General features: G+C 37.7%; 1 protein-coding gene across 21 annotated transcripts in view; it reads right to left on the bottom strand.

Moving 5' to 3' along the window:
• DENND1A (DENN domain containing 1A) overlaps window positions 1-17,626 on the bottom strand; it is a 513,465-nt gene that overhangs the window by 375,383 nt on the left and 120,456 nt on the right. For 17 of the 21 annotated variants that reach the window (XR_009251413.1, XM_058694192.1, XM_058694183.1 and 14 more), the window contains one exon: window positions 6,144-6,187. The exons of the other annotated variants lie outside the window; for them this stretch is intronic. Coding sequence is in view for 16 of the 17 variants with exons in the window: in XM_058694192.1 (XP_058550175.1) it covers window positions 6,144-6,187 (44 nt within the window). In the remaining variant the exon portion in view is untranslated. The remainder of the gene's footprint in view (window positions 1-6,143; window positions 6,188-17,626) is intronic. 21 annotated transcript variants of the gene reach the window in all.

The following is a 17,626-nucleotide window of genomic DNA, read 5'->3' as shown; positions in this document are numbered from 1 at the left end:
AAGGTCGGGTTGTAGAGCCCTTTAAAAAAAAATTTTTTTTTTAACATTTATTTATTTTTGAGACAGAGAGAGGCAGAGCATGAACAGGGGAGGGTCAGAGAAAGAGGGAGACACAGAATCTGAAATGGGCTCCAGGCTCTGAGCTGTCAGCACAGAGCCTGACGCAGGGCTCCAACTCACAGACTGCAAGATCATGACCTGAGCCGAAGTTGGATGCTTAACCAACTGAGCCACCCAGGTGCCCCTGTAGAGCCATTTTAAAGTGTGATCTATTTGACCCTCTGGCTGAGATTCAAATGAATCAGTATATTCTGTTCCCATGTATATGGTTTCCAGGACCAAACTTGACCTCACCATTTAAAGTGGATCAAATCTGAGATTATATGAGCAGATTGGAAGTATGACAGCACCCACACCTTGGAGAAGAATGGGGGTGGGGGGGAAGGAAGCTCAAGTTTCCAAGAGAAATGGGATATACCCAGGTCTGATTCCACTCTTTGTGAGTTTGGTGAAAGCAAGGCCCAAAGTCTCAATTCCAATTTGAAGATTCTACAGCTTAGACAAGTCACTATAGAAAGACTGGCAGAATCCTTCTGGAATCAATGTCACATTTTATGCAAACCAGGCGCACAGCACTGTGGTTCTCCACCTAACAATAATGAGAAAACTCAAATTGTGTCATTTGTTTTAAATTTGTGTGAATATTACACACGTATGTCATATTATATAATGTCACTATGAGACTTCCTTTCACAGTAACAGAAAATTTAGGAGCTGTGGACTGTATCTGTAATTTTCTGTATTATTATATATTATACTGTTACTATATCTGTATTCTTTCAATGAATCAGGGCATGAACAAGTTTTGAATAGAAATGTTTAGTCTCTGGCTTATCAAGATTTAGAAAAAAAAAATAACACAAAAGTTTTTAAACAGGAGCTCACCAAAAGAACTGAGGCCATCACCAACATACAGGCAGTTTAAGTCTTGAGTAAATATTATCTCTGTTGTCTTTCTAACCAGAATCTTCCAAACCATTTACATAGGTTACACTATGAATAATTGTGAGCTTAAAAAATGTTTTCTTTAGAGCATACCTGAAGTATGAACAGATGAAAACTCCATATTTAAGCAATTACACGCAACTCACAAATGCCAATTTCCATCACAATTAGCCTAAGTTATGCAACATATTTTTGTTCCTTTTTAGTATATAGGTGATGTATGTTTTTATAATTTGCTTAACTGCCTATAGTGAAATTTTAAAATCACACAGACCATATAAAACCATAAAAGAAAGGGTACCTTTTTATTTTTCCCAATGTCCCATGTTTCTACATTGCTTATAGAGCTTGTACAAGAAACACTGTTAGTTTCTATATAAAGATTTCCATAAAATTTTTATAGTTTCTATAAATGCATAAAGATTGTTGGTTTCATTATAACCTCTGTTTCAGTGCCAGTGGAAAGAAAAATTACCTGCAACTCTAAACAGCGAACTATATAAATAGGGTGAGTAAGGGTGCTCAGACCTCTATTCAAAAACCTCTAAGACACTGGCTATATTTCACCAAAATACAGATGAGCACACTGGAGAAGCAACTTCTCGCACACCCCCTCTAAGCACTACTCTTGGAACAAACAGGCTGTAAAAAGTGCAACTGTGAGAACAAATTATTAATTCTTCATGTTTTAGGACAAGAGGTAATCGTATTATAACTAACATGTTTTAAAATGGTATGTGTAATGCCTATTACACTTGACATATTACAAGGCTATTTATGGAAATCTTCTGATAGGTTACCATAGCTTTACTCCAAATTATCCCATAGTACATGTTATAATTACTAAAGGCCCTTTTTAATCTGGAAAAGCATATAATGTTTTGAAACCAAAGATGGGATTTTGATGAGAATGGTTGACCATAATTTGCTAACATGTTAACTATCCTTTCCTCCCTTAATTCAATTAGTATTCATTAAAACTACACTAATCACAATGAATAAAGTTTTACCAATTATTTCCATAATTATGAATGAATACAGTAAACAGAATAATTATAAATCTACTTAATTAACTACAGGCTGTTTCCAACAAAAAAAGGTATTCATGTTTTGTATTTTATTTTTAACGCTAGATTGACATGCTCATATCTTTCAGAACCATTTCTAGAAATGAAAAATAATCTTATTGCGATTCTGGTCTTTTTAAACAAATTTTTCAATGGTCCAGGCTTTACTAAGAACTTCATTATCTAAACCTGGAGTGAGAGATTGAAAAGAATGTGGTTTAAGCTACCAAAACCAAAGTAACCAAAAAATCATATCCGTGATTTCGGAATCTTAACACCACCCGCCCCCCCCCCCCCCCGCCAAAAAAAATTTAGACTACTTCATATTACGCTTAGGGACACAATTTTTTAAATTTCTTAAATACGTTGTTACAAGATTTATTTTTTTAAATGCAGGATTCAAGTCAGGATCCTATCAATGCTGATGTTTTAGTATTTAAACCAGCTAAGCATTAAACAAAAGCAGATGAATAAATAATGTGAACTCTGAGAAGCCCTTGCTTTTGCCTTTTTGGTTTGTTCCTCTATTTTCAAAAATACAGGAATTGCATGTCTTTCCGGAATTAACAAAGCCTATACTTTCAGGTTTCAAGATAGCAGGCTTACCAGATTTTAAATGAAATATTGAGTGCTACAGTGATTTAATGGTTTTAAACCATAGATGTCGTTGCGGTCTGAGGGTGTCACAGACAACTTAAGGAAGAAAAAAAAAATGGGGCACAGAGAAATCACTTTGTCAGTAATTACAATCAAGAGTCCTAAGATGTGGCTCAGGCTGCTCATTACTTCTTCTTTCTGAATCGAGACCCTTATTTACATTTCAGATTACATTTTTTATGAAACAGTAAGATCTATCAGAGCTGAGAGGAGCGAAATAATGAGGGGAAAACATTTTAATAAAACGTGTTGGGTCTGCATTACTTCCGTGTCAGAAAGAAAGGCTACTTCTGTAGTGATGGATCATTTATTCTGCTTCTAAACGAGAAGCAAAAAGATGAAACTGATGAACTTTTACTGCCCATTTGTCTTTAGCAGACAATTAAGACAGAGAAGATCAAAATGGATTATCATACCACGCAGACAACTGGCCCAACAGTAATACATCTCCGGGACCACAGATTTGTAACTCTCTTTTATCCCTCCCCTTTCTTCTTACTTCTTTTTCCACTCTAAAGGCAGTGCTAGCTTTGTGGCTCAAGGAGAGCCAAAAGGCTGGTCATCATTATTCAGTCACAGATGTCAATCTAACCTCCCTTTTTTCTCAGTTTCTAAAGCAGTGAGCCACAATAATTTGTGACAGATTCTTTTACTGTAAGGTACAAAGAACACACAGAATAAAACATCTAGCAGCAGCAAGTGTCTCTGATCAAGTGTGCTGGTACATGGGAAATACACTATATGTAAAAACAAGCACTGGTAGGTTAGGCGAATGAGCAGGAAAACTGGAGGAGGGAATTTTGTGTGCGTGCGTATGTAGTAACAAGCACTATGCTTTGTGGTGAATTAGCTCCCATATTCCTTACAGATTACATCATAAATGTTTTAATACTAGAAATGTTGTCTAGATCAAGCACATATTCAGCATTTAAGGTTTCTATGGACTAAAACATTTCTAAGAACCCTCTAATATAGTACACCAAGGGGAAAGATAACTTGGTTTAATCCAAAAAATGCTGAGAAGAGGAGGAAAAAATAGAAGATTGGCACCCAACTGATAAAAAGGTAAATAAGAAACATGCAGGTCTCATTCCCTTGACCATCCAATCAACTGTCAAATCAATTTCTGGGAACGTGGAGGTAACTTCCCCAAAAGCAAAGCAGACCTTTCATTCACCCTTCGTTCTCGAGTTATATGTGATAAGGAAGGGAAACCACGTATGCCGAGTTGGAAGAAATGTTAAATAAGACTCTCCTAAGTCTGCATCTAGCCCATGAGTACCGTCCTCCAAATTTTAACATTATGTTAACAGATCTAAACAAAGAAAACAAGTAACTATCCTGTGAATACTTTAAAATAGCTGAAAATCATCATTTTTTTTAGGTTCTTACCGTAATTTTAAATTATTCCAACTTCAACCTATGAAATACTTGTGATAACATCCATTAACCAAAGTAAAGGGAACTAAGTTCATAACATAATATTTAATCTCTAAACTGAGTTTCACATGCAACAGAAGAGTATTTCTCTATATACACACACATACTATATATATGGGGACTGTACATACATGTGTGTATATACACATATGTGCCTCCCAAACATACAAACATATACTCAGAAAAACAAACATGGGAAGGTAAATACCAAATTGTCATAGTGGTTACCTCTGAGTAAAAACTATAGATGAATTACGTTTGCTTTCTTTTCATTCTTTTTTAAACTTATTGCTGATTTATCCATATTTCCTAAGTATTTTGTCATGAACATACTACCCATGTGATTTTTAAAAGTTACACCAAAAAGAGGAAATAGTCATTCTGGTCAAAAAGTTTCAGATATAGCAAGAAACTATGTTTAAAGGAATAGATGCAGATGTTAACCCTGTTATTTTCAGGTTTGTCCCACAAAATTTTCTCTTGTTGGCTAATTCAGAACCTGGGACCACAAAGGTTATTTACCTAGACAAAAGATTTTAGAATAATGATTTTCTTAAGAGCTATGGACTCAAGTCTATTCAGAACCACACTTTGAGATTTTTCACTCTTTAGACATTGTTTGACGAAAAAAATTAATAATGAGGTCTTATAATCTTTGGATTGTGCAGTTTAAATCCAATGGGTTCAATCAATCACACAGCAATTTAAGGCAAGATAAAAATGTAACTCTCCTGTTGGAAGACGAAGCAAGGGTTAGAGAAGATTAGTATTTTTAAAATCTCATTCAAGAGTCTTGAGATCACACACAAAGCAAACCATACCAGTTCTCTTGGGTTCTTGTACAATAAAATCTCATTACAAAGCATCTCATTATACTGATTATCCAGTTATATTCCTGGTCACATTATGTCCCCTGTATTCATAAAGATGTCTCAGATACCTTGCCCTCTATATAACAGGCCACATTGCAAAGGTGTTACGACTATTGTACTGGATATTTCTATTCCATTGTACTTATCCTCATTCAAGGACATTTTTTAATAGACAAAATTCAATGGAGGTACTTCAGAAACATGTTTTTATTGTGTACAATATTCTACATGTGAAAGACCTTATAATTGTTTTACTCAGTGTAATCAAGGATGCTTCTATCTTGAAATGGCTTTAAAAAGCATCCCAAATTGCTTATTTGAACTAAAAATGTAAGATGCCCCCCAAAAAGCTATAAAACATCTCTAATATTTCTTAAGATAGACACTGGAATCCAGAATGTATAACCCGGATCTAATTATCAAGAGTAGAGCAACATCACAACTTCAGCGCTATTCTGTGACTAAGATATTTCCTTTCACTTCACTCCATGCTTGTGGGATACAGGAAATTCGAGATGGCAGGGCCAACCAGCCAACCTCAACTTTCACTACCATCATTAGAACTAACCTCACCCTGAAGACCGTTCCTGAATGTGTATCTTCTTCTTGGAGTACTACCATAACACACAGCTTCATAATCTATTTCAAATTCCAGGAAATGTTATAAACTTCCCTCCACATCATCTCTTTTTTTGTTATGCTGGTTCTTGATTGCTTAAATAGCATTTAAATAAATAAATAAGAAATAAATAAATAAATAAATAAATAAATAAATAAATAAAAGTTCATAGGCAGCCCAAAAAGGATTCCCTAACGAACTGCAGACTACAGCATACCTCAAAGTAAAAAGTAAAAATTTGTGATAGATTTTTCTTCCTTACTTTTTGTGCATTTGTTCCTGAAGGTTAACACCCCAAATCTAGCACCAATATTCTCAATCCGATACCTCATCTGTTTTTACTTTTTGTCTTGGGTTCCTAATTGCTATTTCTCTTCCCTCTAAAAATTCATTTATCTCTTTCAGTAAAAAGAACAGTAATAATATGTTGAACAACTCTGAAATAAATTTTGTCATGTAAAAAATTAATTACGCATTCCGAACCTGGTCACTGTAGTCCTCCGGGAATTGCCTCTGCACCTCAGGATCTGTAAATAATTGACAGATAATATTAATTGGCTTTGGATTAGTGAGCAAGCAGAGGATCACACATTAATATTTGATCAGAAGATGATAGCAGCCCTGGCAGGGGATCCAAGGGGGGCAGCTGAGGCTGCTATGTTGATGAGCACAAGGACGGACTCGGCAAGGCACTCCCATTACCCTCCTCCAGAAATATAAAAAAGAAAAATTCTGAAGACCTGATGCTACTGTTAACTTTAGACTATTACCTAATGCAAAAATCTTGCCCGCTGCAAATTGCACTCAATATATTTTTCCAAAGAAAATGAGTCTTAAACCTGGCTTGACTTTTTTTTCTCTAATCAGAAGCCTCCTTTTCACAGTTACAGATGTGGGCTTGATAAACCACCTTAAACACCAGTTTCAGATTGCATGCGTGTGTGAGTGTGTGTGTGTGTGTGTGTGAGTGTGTGTGTGTGTGTGTGAGTGTGTGTGTGTGTGTGTGTGTGTGTTGGCGGGGGTGGGGGGGAGTAAGAGAAGAATTCTTTCAAGGAACAAATGCAAAACTCTTTGCTTTTCAAAATAAAATATACCCTTAGCAAAACACTCACGAACTCTTGAAAATACAGATAAAACCAGATGAAGTTTTCTTCAAAACAGAACCAAACAATAGACTTTTGGCTTGGCAGTGCAGACAAAATATCATGAAATGAGATATTATGTTCTACTGAACATAATAAGACTTGCATAGAAACTATAAAAATACATAGGTGAAAACACCTTTTATGGCCATCTGTTTAAAATGGAATTACCAAAGGGTTCACTTGATTCCTCAATCATAATTGCAAGATAATCCAATGTCATCGTCTGCAAGTCAATACAGAAGTGTACTAATTAAAAGCTATTAGCACTCCATTTGCTATTGATTAGGAAAACATTCAATCTTTTCTAATAAGAGTAAGACTTGGTTCCTCAGAGACACATTATGGGGGAGTGATAATAATATTACATATTTGAGAAATCACATATCAGTGCAAAGGCTTGTGGAAAAGCATAGTATTTGAGGGTCCCCTCGCACACTGATCACAAAATACGCTACTCGGTTTTCAGAGCTATCTTTTTTTTTTCATAACTACCTTTTAAATCATCAATTTACTTCTCGATGAGTGAATCCACATTAAAAGTTAAAACCCTCCAAATCACAACACAACAATGCAGCCAAGAACCTCTCTGCAGCAAAGAATCAAAAAGGGAGAAAACAAAGAGCCTATTCACATACTACATTTAAACCCTAGAAATACCAGTTTTCAAGTCATTCAAGTCAATGGATGTTATTTTTTCAAAACCCAAGACTAGTAACAAAAGCAGGAATATTCAAAAAGGCATACCAAAAAAACAAAGCTTCCACCAGTGGGTGATGCAAAAAAGCTGAAACTATCTGTAGACCATTTCAACTCTTCTTGAAGGATCTTCTGGTTGACTTACAAACTGGGGACCAATTTCCTTCTTAACCTTCATCTGCAAGTAGTAGATGGGACAAAGGACCCGTGTAGACTGTGACCAGCAGAATTCTGGAGTGACCCCCTCTGAGGTACTGTGCACGGCTGCCCCAGTAAGCCTGAGGAAGAAGCTGTTGCTTCTCTCTGGCCGGAAGGGCTGAAATCACTCAAGAACTTGGCCCTCTTGGGACAGGAGGCCAGAGGGCGCTAACGGTGTGGGCTGAGCAGCACTAGGTCTACAGGGAAGAATTAGTCAGCAGGATGCAAAGATACAGCCAGATGCCTATCAAACCTGTCAAAGTGTGCTGCTAGGGTGGGGGTGGGGAGAGCTTCCGTAAGAGGCAGGGGTTCCAATTCCTGAAACATACGTACGTCACCCTGGTGCAGAGAAAAACTGGCGTATTAGGATTTAAAATTTGCGCCCAAGACTGAAACAAAAATGCACTTGTAAGCAAGCCACTGAGGGAAATGGTAAAAAACAAGTTCAGAAAGCCACAAAATAATCTAAGGCTTCTTTTTCTTCCAACTGTCATGTGATTAACACTCTTTAACCAGAAAACCTCATACAGAAATGACTCACATATACATCTTTAATATCATGTCCTCTTTCTTGCAGTAGTTGGTGCTTCTCAGGAACCACAAAAATACTCATGAAAATAAGGATGGCAAAAAACACAGACTTATCTTTTTATCACCATTCTCTGAGGGGACAAATGTCAAAAACCAAAATTTGTGATATATTCTTCAAGTTAAAAAATAAGTTTCCTACTCATGGGTGGGAGAAGGAAGGTTTTTACATCCTTGGTCAACTATGTTAATAAGAAACTACATTAATAATTAGAAAATGTATTTTATTCATATATGCAGTGCAGAACTTTAAAACGAGAAGAAAGCACGGATAAAAAGAAAACTCAACTTATTTTAATATACTAACGGTAAAGATGACCATGGAATGCCAAGATGGAACTCATTCAAATCATGCCATCCTCAACACTGCCTCAGTGGTAGGCATAACCACCATCATCATCAAATTCCTCCAACTGTCCTCAGACTAACCCCAAAGTGAGACGCCCAGAGTTTTACAGAATCACGTTCCAAGAGAATACATGGATTATTATTTACTACGATCTAAGCATAAAGCTTGTGCTTTCCTTTAAGGCCCTGAGGGTCACAAAAGCAAACCTCATGGGTTCTTAACATTCTCTAAAGCAATATTTTTTTTTTTTAAAGCGGAATGGGGGCAGATAGGGAGGGCAATGCTTTTTAAAACCCAAAGCCCAACCTACTAAGTCCCATTCCATTAGCTAAAGATCTGATCTGATAAAACACTATGAAAGGAATTTTGTAAAAATTAACAAAAAAGACAAAAATAATTGATTTGAGTTTCCTTAAAATGTCTATTTTGCACAGTAGAGTGAAATCCTCTTTTTTCACATTGAGTCGATCATAATGCCATAATGTCACCAAAATATCGACATTGGAAACATCTGAGTTTAAAAGGTCCAAACACAATCTGCTTTTCTCAAGCAACACAACACCCGCCTTACTAACAGTTTCAGCATGGCACATTGTGCAAAACGTAGCACCCTGCAGTTAAGCAAACCGCCTTTAAATTTTCTGTCTGGCAGCAATCCACTTGCGTGTCTGTATGTTTTTACAAGGACTCTATGTATTTCATTGCATCAGCTGCATTTCTTTGAGTTTTAAATGGTCTGGGAACATTTTATGAAATGTTCTATATCTTTATATGGAAAATAACATACACTGGAAAACTGTGCATCGGTCTAATATTTATATATCTATTTCTTTATCCACCATCCAATACTGTAATTGCTAATGTTCCAAAACACCTTCTCACATTCATACCCTCACCGCCAAATGCAGTGTCACCAAACAGCTAACTTTCAACACAAAAATCTGCAGATCAGAGAACTACCAAGGAAAAAAGCAACAATTTGCTTAGGCAATTGGCAGTGAGAAGAGAAGCATGGGCATATGTCAAGCTTTTTCTCTAAGAATCGTCCCCCTGAAGGAAAATTAAGAACATTCCTTTTCCTTCTCTCTCGGCAACTTTCTCCAGATTTAAGTGGTTGATTCTTAACGAAATTAAAAACTAATTTCATCATCTCTCAGGAAAATACTTTTCGACAAAAAATATATTAAAAATATCTCGCCACAAGACGCATGGTATGGTAGAGTCCATACATCTCTTAACTACATACACCTCAAAGAGGCAGCTGGCTCTGGGACAAGGCTTTGCATTATGTCCATGTGATGGGCTACTCCCTGCTTCCAGCACCGTGGCCCTGCAAGAGGAGATCTCCACAAAGACACATGGGCACCACTTCCACTGGAAGCCACCAGAAGCATTTCCATACTTAAGACATTTCACACCACGGGAATCCCAACAGCACGATCTGATTCAGGCACCGAACATGACCATGCTTAAGAGGCTATGTCTTCACAGCCGGGGGGGAGGGGGGGGGGAAGTCTCAGAACAAATAGGTCTTGATTTTTTTTTTTAAAAGAAAGGTTAATTTTCTTCAACCTCAATTGTTCATGTTTTCTAGTCTTCTACCGTAATATACTTTAAATCTTTAAGATATACCAGATTGCCACAGGATGTTTAATTAATAGAATAAGAGTTTGGGCAAGACTTGCTGGAACGGTGCTATAAATTATTTTACACAGGCTCCAAAACCTTGAGTTCTGCCTTAGGCTTCAAGTTCCTAGAAAACGTGGTAGACAGATCTTTTACAACAGAAATGCAAAATAATTCATAAAAGTACTGTGGTTATGTATGAGGGCTCATTTGCAGATCAGGAACCAGTATGTGTGCGCACACTCACACCTTACCAAGCTATTTGCCTGTTTTTCTCTGTCACACCAAGGACTCCATTTGAAGGGTCAAGGCGTGACACTTGAACTGACTATTGAAAAACACACCGACTTCATTTTTCTATGAAATGTGTAACAACGGCACACTAACCAAACGTCACAATCTTCTAGAGCTGGAGCTCTTTTAGGAAATTTCAGAGAAACTGCAAATCTGGCCGTCAACACGGGAATCCACGTTGCTTTCACTTTTAACATGGTAGGCATCAAGGCAGAAAACATTACATTTAATGCCCTCTCGGTTTATCCAGTCATTACCTCTAGGAGATTTCAGTCAGTAAGAAGCAAAACAGTGAACATATTAAAGCTTACAATTATAAAAATCTTCCCTTCAAAAGCTAGCCTTTAAAATTTGCTATAAATGATAGAATCTCATTGTTCAATTCCATGTTGTTTAAGGTATCATCTTCCTCTCTCCCACAACCGTAAATGTCAATCCGAGCTGTAATCAGATTTAATTTTCCAGATGAGAAGATGAGAATATGCTGCAAACGGGGAAATAGTCCATTACCCTGCTCTTTCCCTAATGACATTTTCAAATTTTATACACTGAAAATGGTCACTCTCAGAAAGTAGTCTGAGAAGTCGTATATTTTGAGGACGAGCTCAATCTTCCCCAAAACGCATTCAGAAATAAACTTTTTTTTTTTAATCTTCATGAAGAGAAGTTCTTTTTTTTTTTTTTTTTTTTTATAATGTAGCATTAAAGTTTCTGGACAGTATGAATGCAAACTGGACTGCACTAAAACAGAGATTAAGGACACTACCTATTAAACTCATTACTGTTATAAAGAGTCAGTTTCACTTACTTTATATTCCAAAATACCTAAATCATTAGTATAGCATTTTAACTAAATACAATTATTCTACTAAACTATTCCACTTATCATAGTTAAAATTTACTTATTAAAAATAATGTATTTTTGAAAGGAATATTACAAATGTTGTACACAGTTAAAAAAAAAAACCATCAACATGATTTCCTTCTTCTTAACAGTGGAACAAAATAATTTATGTTGTCTTTCCTTTAAAAATGTTTTTAAAGGGGCGCTGGGTGGCTCAGTCGGTTAAGCGGCTGACTTCGGCCCAGGTCATGATCTCGCGGTCTGTGAGTTTGAGCCCCGCGTCGGGCTCTGTGCTGACAGCTCAGAGCCTGGAGCCTGTTTCAGATTCTGTGTCTCCCTCTCTCTGACTCTCCCCCGTTCATGCTTTGTCTCTGTCTCAAAAATAAATAAACGCTAAATAAATAAATAAATAAATAAATAAATAAATAAATAAATAAAATAAAAATGTTTTTAAATTAAAAATTACTTCTTTTCAAAAAATTATTGATTTCAAAATGCAGGTTTTACCCTGAAATTACAAAGGAATATAATTCACTATTACAAAAAGGCATTTCAAAGTCCTTTAAATGAACATTTGGTTTCCATGTAAAAGTGGAATTTCTTAAACAAAAATTATTGTTGGTTTTAACTTTTTGCTCTAAAACATAAAGGCGGTAAAACATAAAACTTTGAGTCATCACTGGTTTTAAAACTATGTATCCAGTCTAGCCTTTTCCCTCAACACTGGCATTTAAAACACATTCAAATACTACTTAACAGCAGCCAGCTTGATAACACAAGAACAGGTCACCGTCTACACCTACAACAAAAACCCAAACAACATTATTCAGGGAAGGAGACCATGACCCACCTCAGAAGGGTAAGCAATGGAACCATTCACGTGCCAGATTCCTCCACAAACTAACAGATTCTGCCTTTCAGACATATCCTGCTCTGATGTGACTATTTATGCATAAACAGCAGACACTGACCTATTGTTTTCAGTTGTTGGACTTATGAATGTAGTACAGTTACCAATTAAGTGAATCAGCAAGTCCTAAATGCATCAACTGTTCTACAAATAAGTCCACTGACATTACGCAGTAAAATCTTGGGAGTTTCATCTCTCTTTCTAGGGAAGGGTGATAGACTTTTGACTAGCAAATGCCGCTACTTACCAATAATTTGAAATATTTTTCATAATTAATTCCATCCACAAAAGGTCTATGAAAACCTGATTCTCAAACTTATGCCACGTGAACCCCAAAATCAAACACAAGTCGAATTCCAAAGGGGGCTTTATTTTTTTTTTAATGTTTGTGTGTGTGTGTATGTATGTATGTGAGAGAGAGACACAGACAGAGATGGAAAGAGAGAAAGGCAGAGAAGCAGAGAGAGAGGGAGACAGAGAATCCCAAGCAGGCTCTGCACTGTCAGTACAGAGCCCAATGTGGGGCTCGAACCAATAAACTGTGAGAGATCATGACCTGAGCCAAAATCCAGAGTCAGACACTTAACCAACTGAGTCACCTAGGCGCCCCCCCAAAGGGAGCTTTAAAATGGAAAAAGGGGGTGTACTGGAGAGACGAAAAAAGTCAAGAGAATACGTGCACTTATACTTCGCTTTTTTGCCTGCTGAACATCCTAGTTTTCAACTTTCATTGTTATTTAAATATTTAGGTTCTTAAAAATCAGTTCTAAGTTTGGAACTAATTGCTAAAATCTATCAAACTGATAAATATTGATGAAGGTCCTTTTTTGTTTTTTTTTAATGGTTAAAATCCCAGGTTTCCATTTAACTTCCCTGTAAGTTAGGATTTGTTTTAGCCCCTCTTTTGAATGTGTACCATAAGTGTCCGACTTTTATTCCAATGTGAATAACTACTTCAGACTCAACCTAAATGAAGCTGTGTCCTTTGTGTACTACAAATGTAACATCACTGCATACAGTCTTTTCACAAATAGATAGAACACCTCTATCAGATCCAGGGGGAAGAGAGAACTTCATCAGTTATTCAAATACAACGACTGACCATGTACCCACTATGTGCCAGGCTCTGTGATAGGAATTTAAAATAAAATTTCTAATTTTATCTTCATAACAAAGCTATGACATTAGGACTATCATAAGTGCATCATCGTTAAAGAAAGCAATAGGTTACCATTTGTCCAAAATTAGAAAATCAGTATTTATTCACGGCATAAATATGCAGAAGTGACTGGCCCAGATGAGGAAGGGGCCAGTCCTTGCTCTCTCAAGGAGTCTACAGTGTAACCCTAGCAGAGAATCCACAGAATTAAACAATAACCACAGAGCTTGCCAAGTGCTGTGCAAGGATTAGAAGAAGGGCATCGAACCCAATTTTCACAAGGACAGGAAAAGCTTCAGGGAAGAAGTGACAGAGCCAGACGTGGAATCTAGGACCAGACCATGCATGGTTCATCTCGTGCTACCACAAGCCCCCTTGTGAACAGTCCAGGGGACAGGGAGTCAGTATTTGGTGAGGCCAGGGCCCGTGTTCTACTTAGCGTGGTCTCCTGCAAAAGGTCTGCCCTGTTACAACTGCTCAACACATATTTTGGCAAAATAGAATAAACAGAACACACTCCTTAAATACCCGCCTCTCTAAATGGATAAAAGGCCAATTTTAAAACATCCCATTGAAAACAAGCCTCTGAACGCTACAGGCTTCCTTCCTAAAGACACATTGGCATATAAGTAAGCACACAATAAATATTAGTTGTTGTTTTATTATTAACCCCAGTGGAGAAATAAGCAAGCGCTATAAATTAGATGGCTACAGATGTATAGGTATGCCTCAAATTGGAAGTACATGTGTTCCTGAAATAAACTTTTATAAACCCAATTAAAATTTTCCCATTGCCTGCCACTACGTACTTAGAGATGTTATAACTTTATCAGAAACTGCTTTTCTCTTCATCGTCAGTGGTTCGAAAATCCTTAAGCTACAGTTTATTTGCCTCCTGGCATCTGTTTGCTAATGATCTGTAAACATCAAATGCACTAGGGACTCTCCCAGATTTACAGAAACCCTGAGGTGAATCTCTGTATAAATGGAAGGACCTTTCTGCTAATTTCTTTGCGTTCTAAGTTTGCATTCCGGGGTTCAGAAACAGTTCCGTTAAACATTTTTGCAGTAATAATTACAATATTACCTACCAGCTACCATTTACTGAATGCCTATGTATCCCAGTTGTTGCCAGAGATGGTTTATTATCTTAATTAATCATAACAAAAACTCTGCCAGGTAAGTACATGTATCCCTGTTTTATAAATAAGAGAAGTGAGGCTAAGAACAAATTCAGTTAAGAAACAAAGCTGGGATTCAGCATGGATCCATCAGACTCCCAAGAATCCAACAGTGGCTTTCTTTTTTGGCTTTATTTATGTATGTCCTCCCGTGGATCTGTCTTCTAGTTATTATTGTGACTCAACAATGAGAATACATCTGGACAAATAACCAAAACATGTTGTCATGAAATAGGCCTTAGCAGATTATGAATGAGAGCTTTCCAATTTCTCGATTTAAACTCCTTTGCCAAGTTGAGGATATAAATAAAAGGACTCCAAAGTAACTAGCACTCAATTCAACTAGTAAATATGATAATTAAAAGATGAATTCCAAGGGGCGCCTGGATGGCTCAGTCAGTTAAGCGTCCGACTCTTGATTTTGGCTCAGGTCATGATCTTGAGGGAGGGATCTGCCCCTCCCCTGCTCAAACTTGCTGGCACTCGCTCTCTCTAGCTCTCAAAATAAATAAACACTAAAAAAAAAAAAAAAAAAAGAATGAAAAGATGAATTCCGATGAACTTTGAGTATTTTTATAGAGTAGAGGTTATCCTTGGATTATCTACGAAAGAAAATTATTTGCTAAACCGAATGAATAAGAACACAGAGAAAATGTTTTCCTACTTGGGAAATGTGTTTCCACCGCCTCTAAACCATACTGAGAACCCCAATGCTAAGGCCAAACTACCACATTAGTACTGATAGAGCTGACACCTCAGCAAGGGATATATACTGTGCCTGTCAACCAGAAGACTTTCTTATAGACAGAATTCTGCCTCTCTTTCCCTGGAAACAAGCTATTGCTGCTTAGTCCTTGTCTGTACCATTAAAGAAGCAGCACCTATATATCCTATACCACTTGTGGGGGGTGGGAGGGTAGCAGAGAGTAAAATATATATATATAATTTGCCATTTTAACATTTTTAAGTACACAGTCCAGCTACTGAATTACCATCACTATTGCCAAAACTTTCTCATTTCTCTAACTAAAACTCTGAACACACTAAATAACTTCCAATTTTCCCCCCCTCCCCAAAACCCCTAGCAATCACCATTCTACTTTCCGTCTCTAGGTGCCTCATATAAGTGGAATTATCCAGTATGTATCCTTGTGTGACTGGCTTATTTCACTCAGCACAAGGTCTTCAAGGCTCATCCATGTTGTGGCCATGTGTCAGAATTTCCCATTTTCCCCCTGAGTTTATATATTTATTTTGAGAGAGACAGAGATGGCGTGAGCCAGGGAGGGGCAGACAGAGAAGGGAGACAGAGACAACCCCGCTCGAACTCACAAAACTGAGATCATGACCTGAGCAGAAACCAAGAGTCAGATGCTTAACCGATTGAGTCACTCAGGCGCCCCTCCCTCCTTTTTAAGGCTGAATAATACTCCACTGAATGGGTATACATTTTATTTATCCATTCATCTATCTGTGGACACTTGAGTTTCTTCTAGCTCTGGCTATCGTAAATAATGCTGCTATGAACAGGAGTGTACAAATATTTGTGCAAGTCCCTGTTTTCACTTCTTCTGGATATATGTCCAAAATTGGAATGGCTGGATCATGTGACAATTCTACACTCCATTTTTTTGAGGACCTTTTCCACTTTTAACATCTTTCAAGACCTTTGTGTTGTAAAGCTAGACTTGTCTAGAATCCTTGGCCTGGCCATTAAGACCAAACCACCCAATTTCATCTCTGTTTCTTAAAAATCAATCTCCAAACCTAGCCAGCCTGATCAATCGGCTTTGCCACAAAATGGGACATGCTCTGCTCATCTTTCTCCTCCTCCCACATCCAAATCAGACCCTTCCGGTTCATGCTGTCAGGCAGCACAATCTACAAACATGGCCAACTGTATATTCTTATATGAATTAACATTCAATTACACTGGCACTTCAAAAAGTTAAAAAGACAGAGAACCATGTCCTCCATCACAAGTGCAATGAATTTGAAGTGTAGCTGGCAAAGGAACAACAAAACTGGCACACTCACTGAAACTCCTTCACTCGCCTTCTGGCACTCCTGGTCAGTGATCAGTAGAATTCTCAATCTCTTCGCACTAAGCTCCCTTCCCACTCTTACGTTCTCACCCTGACCTAATGCTGGCTTCCTCTGGAGCCCTCTCCACTGCCGAATGCTTCCTCTCCATCCTGGAAGCCTCTGTTCCTTGTTTCCACTTCTGGATCTTTCTCCCTCATCATCCAAAATTCCTGATTTTAACCTGAGGTCACCAAACTACTCTCCAACTACACTCCCCAACCCCCACTCTGTTCTCATCTACCAATCCCGGGGTTACTCCTCGTTCCTTGAGTCACACGGATCTTGGTGCACGGACACTGACTCCACGGCCACTCCCACCACAAGTCTTAGTGATCCCACTATGCACACAGACAATCCTTCCGAATCCCTGAATTCTTGATTCCTTGGCCTCCTCCCGGCCAAGGATCTGATCCTCTACCCAATCTCAGCTACTCACTCCCATGGTCATACCCAAACTCTGCAGTTACCAAAAACGGAAAATCCCTCAATAATCAGTTTCCAGCACCTAAGCCTCCAACCATGACCCTCCCTTCTAGTTCAGTCCCTACAGTATTGTCTTCATTCTTCAACCCCACAGGGACACTCTACTAATCTTTTCACTTTTCACCTTCATCCACCTCAGGTCCACACTATCCTCCTCACCCAGTTTAAATTCTATTTTATAACCATTCTTTTCCATACTTCGACATCTTTATGCCTCCCTTACTTTGTCAACCTTACCTGGCAAAAATCCAATGATCCACCTGCACCCCGGTACCGGCTAGAGAAAAACATCCAACTCTGCTGACTAATCTAGCTTTAAATTTGGATTCTTTACTCTAAGTGAGCGTAGGTAATTATACCACATTCTCCTTAATTCATTCACTCTCTTGTTCTCCACGGTGAGGATTT

This window comes from Neofelis nebulosa, chromosome 12 (genome assembly GCF_028018385.1).
Source record: "Neofelis nebulosa isolate mNeoNeb1 chromosome 12, mNeoNeb1.pri, whole genome shotgun sequence".
In the NCBI taxonomy this organism is placed as follows: domain Eukaryota; kingdom Metazoa; phylum Chordata; class Mammalia; order Carnivora; family Felidae; genus Neofelis; species Neofelis nebulosa.
The sequence above is the reverse complement of the archived record's forward strand: the minus strand, read 5'-3'. Positions and strand labels throughout refer to the sequence as shown.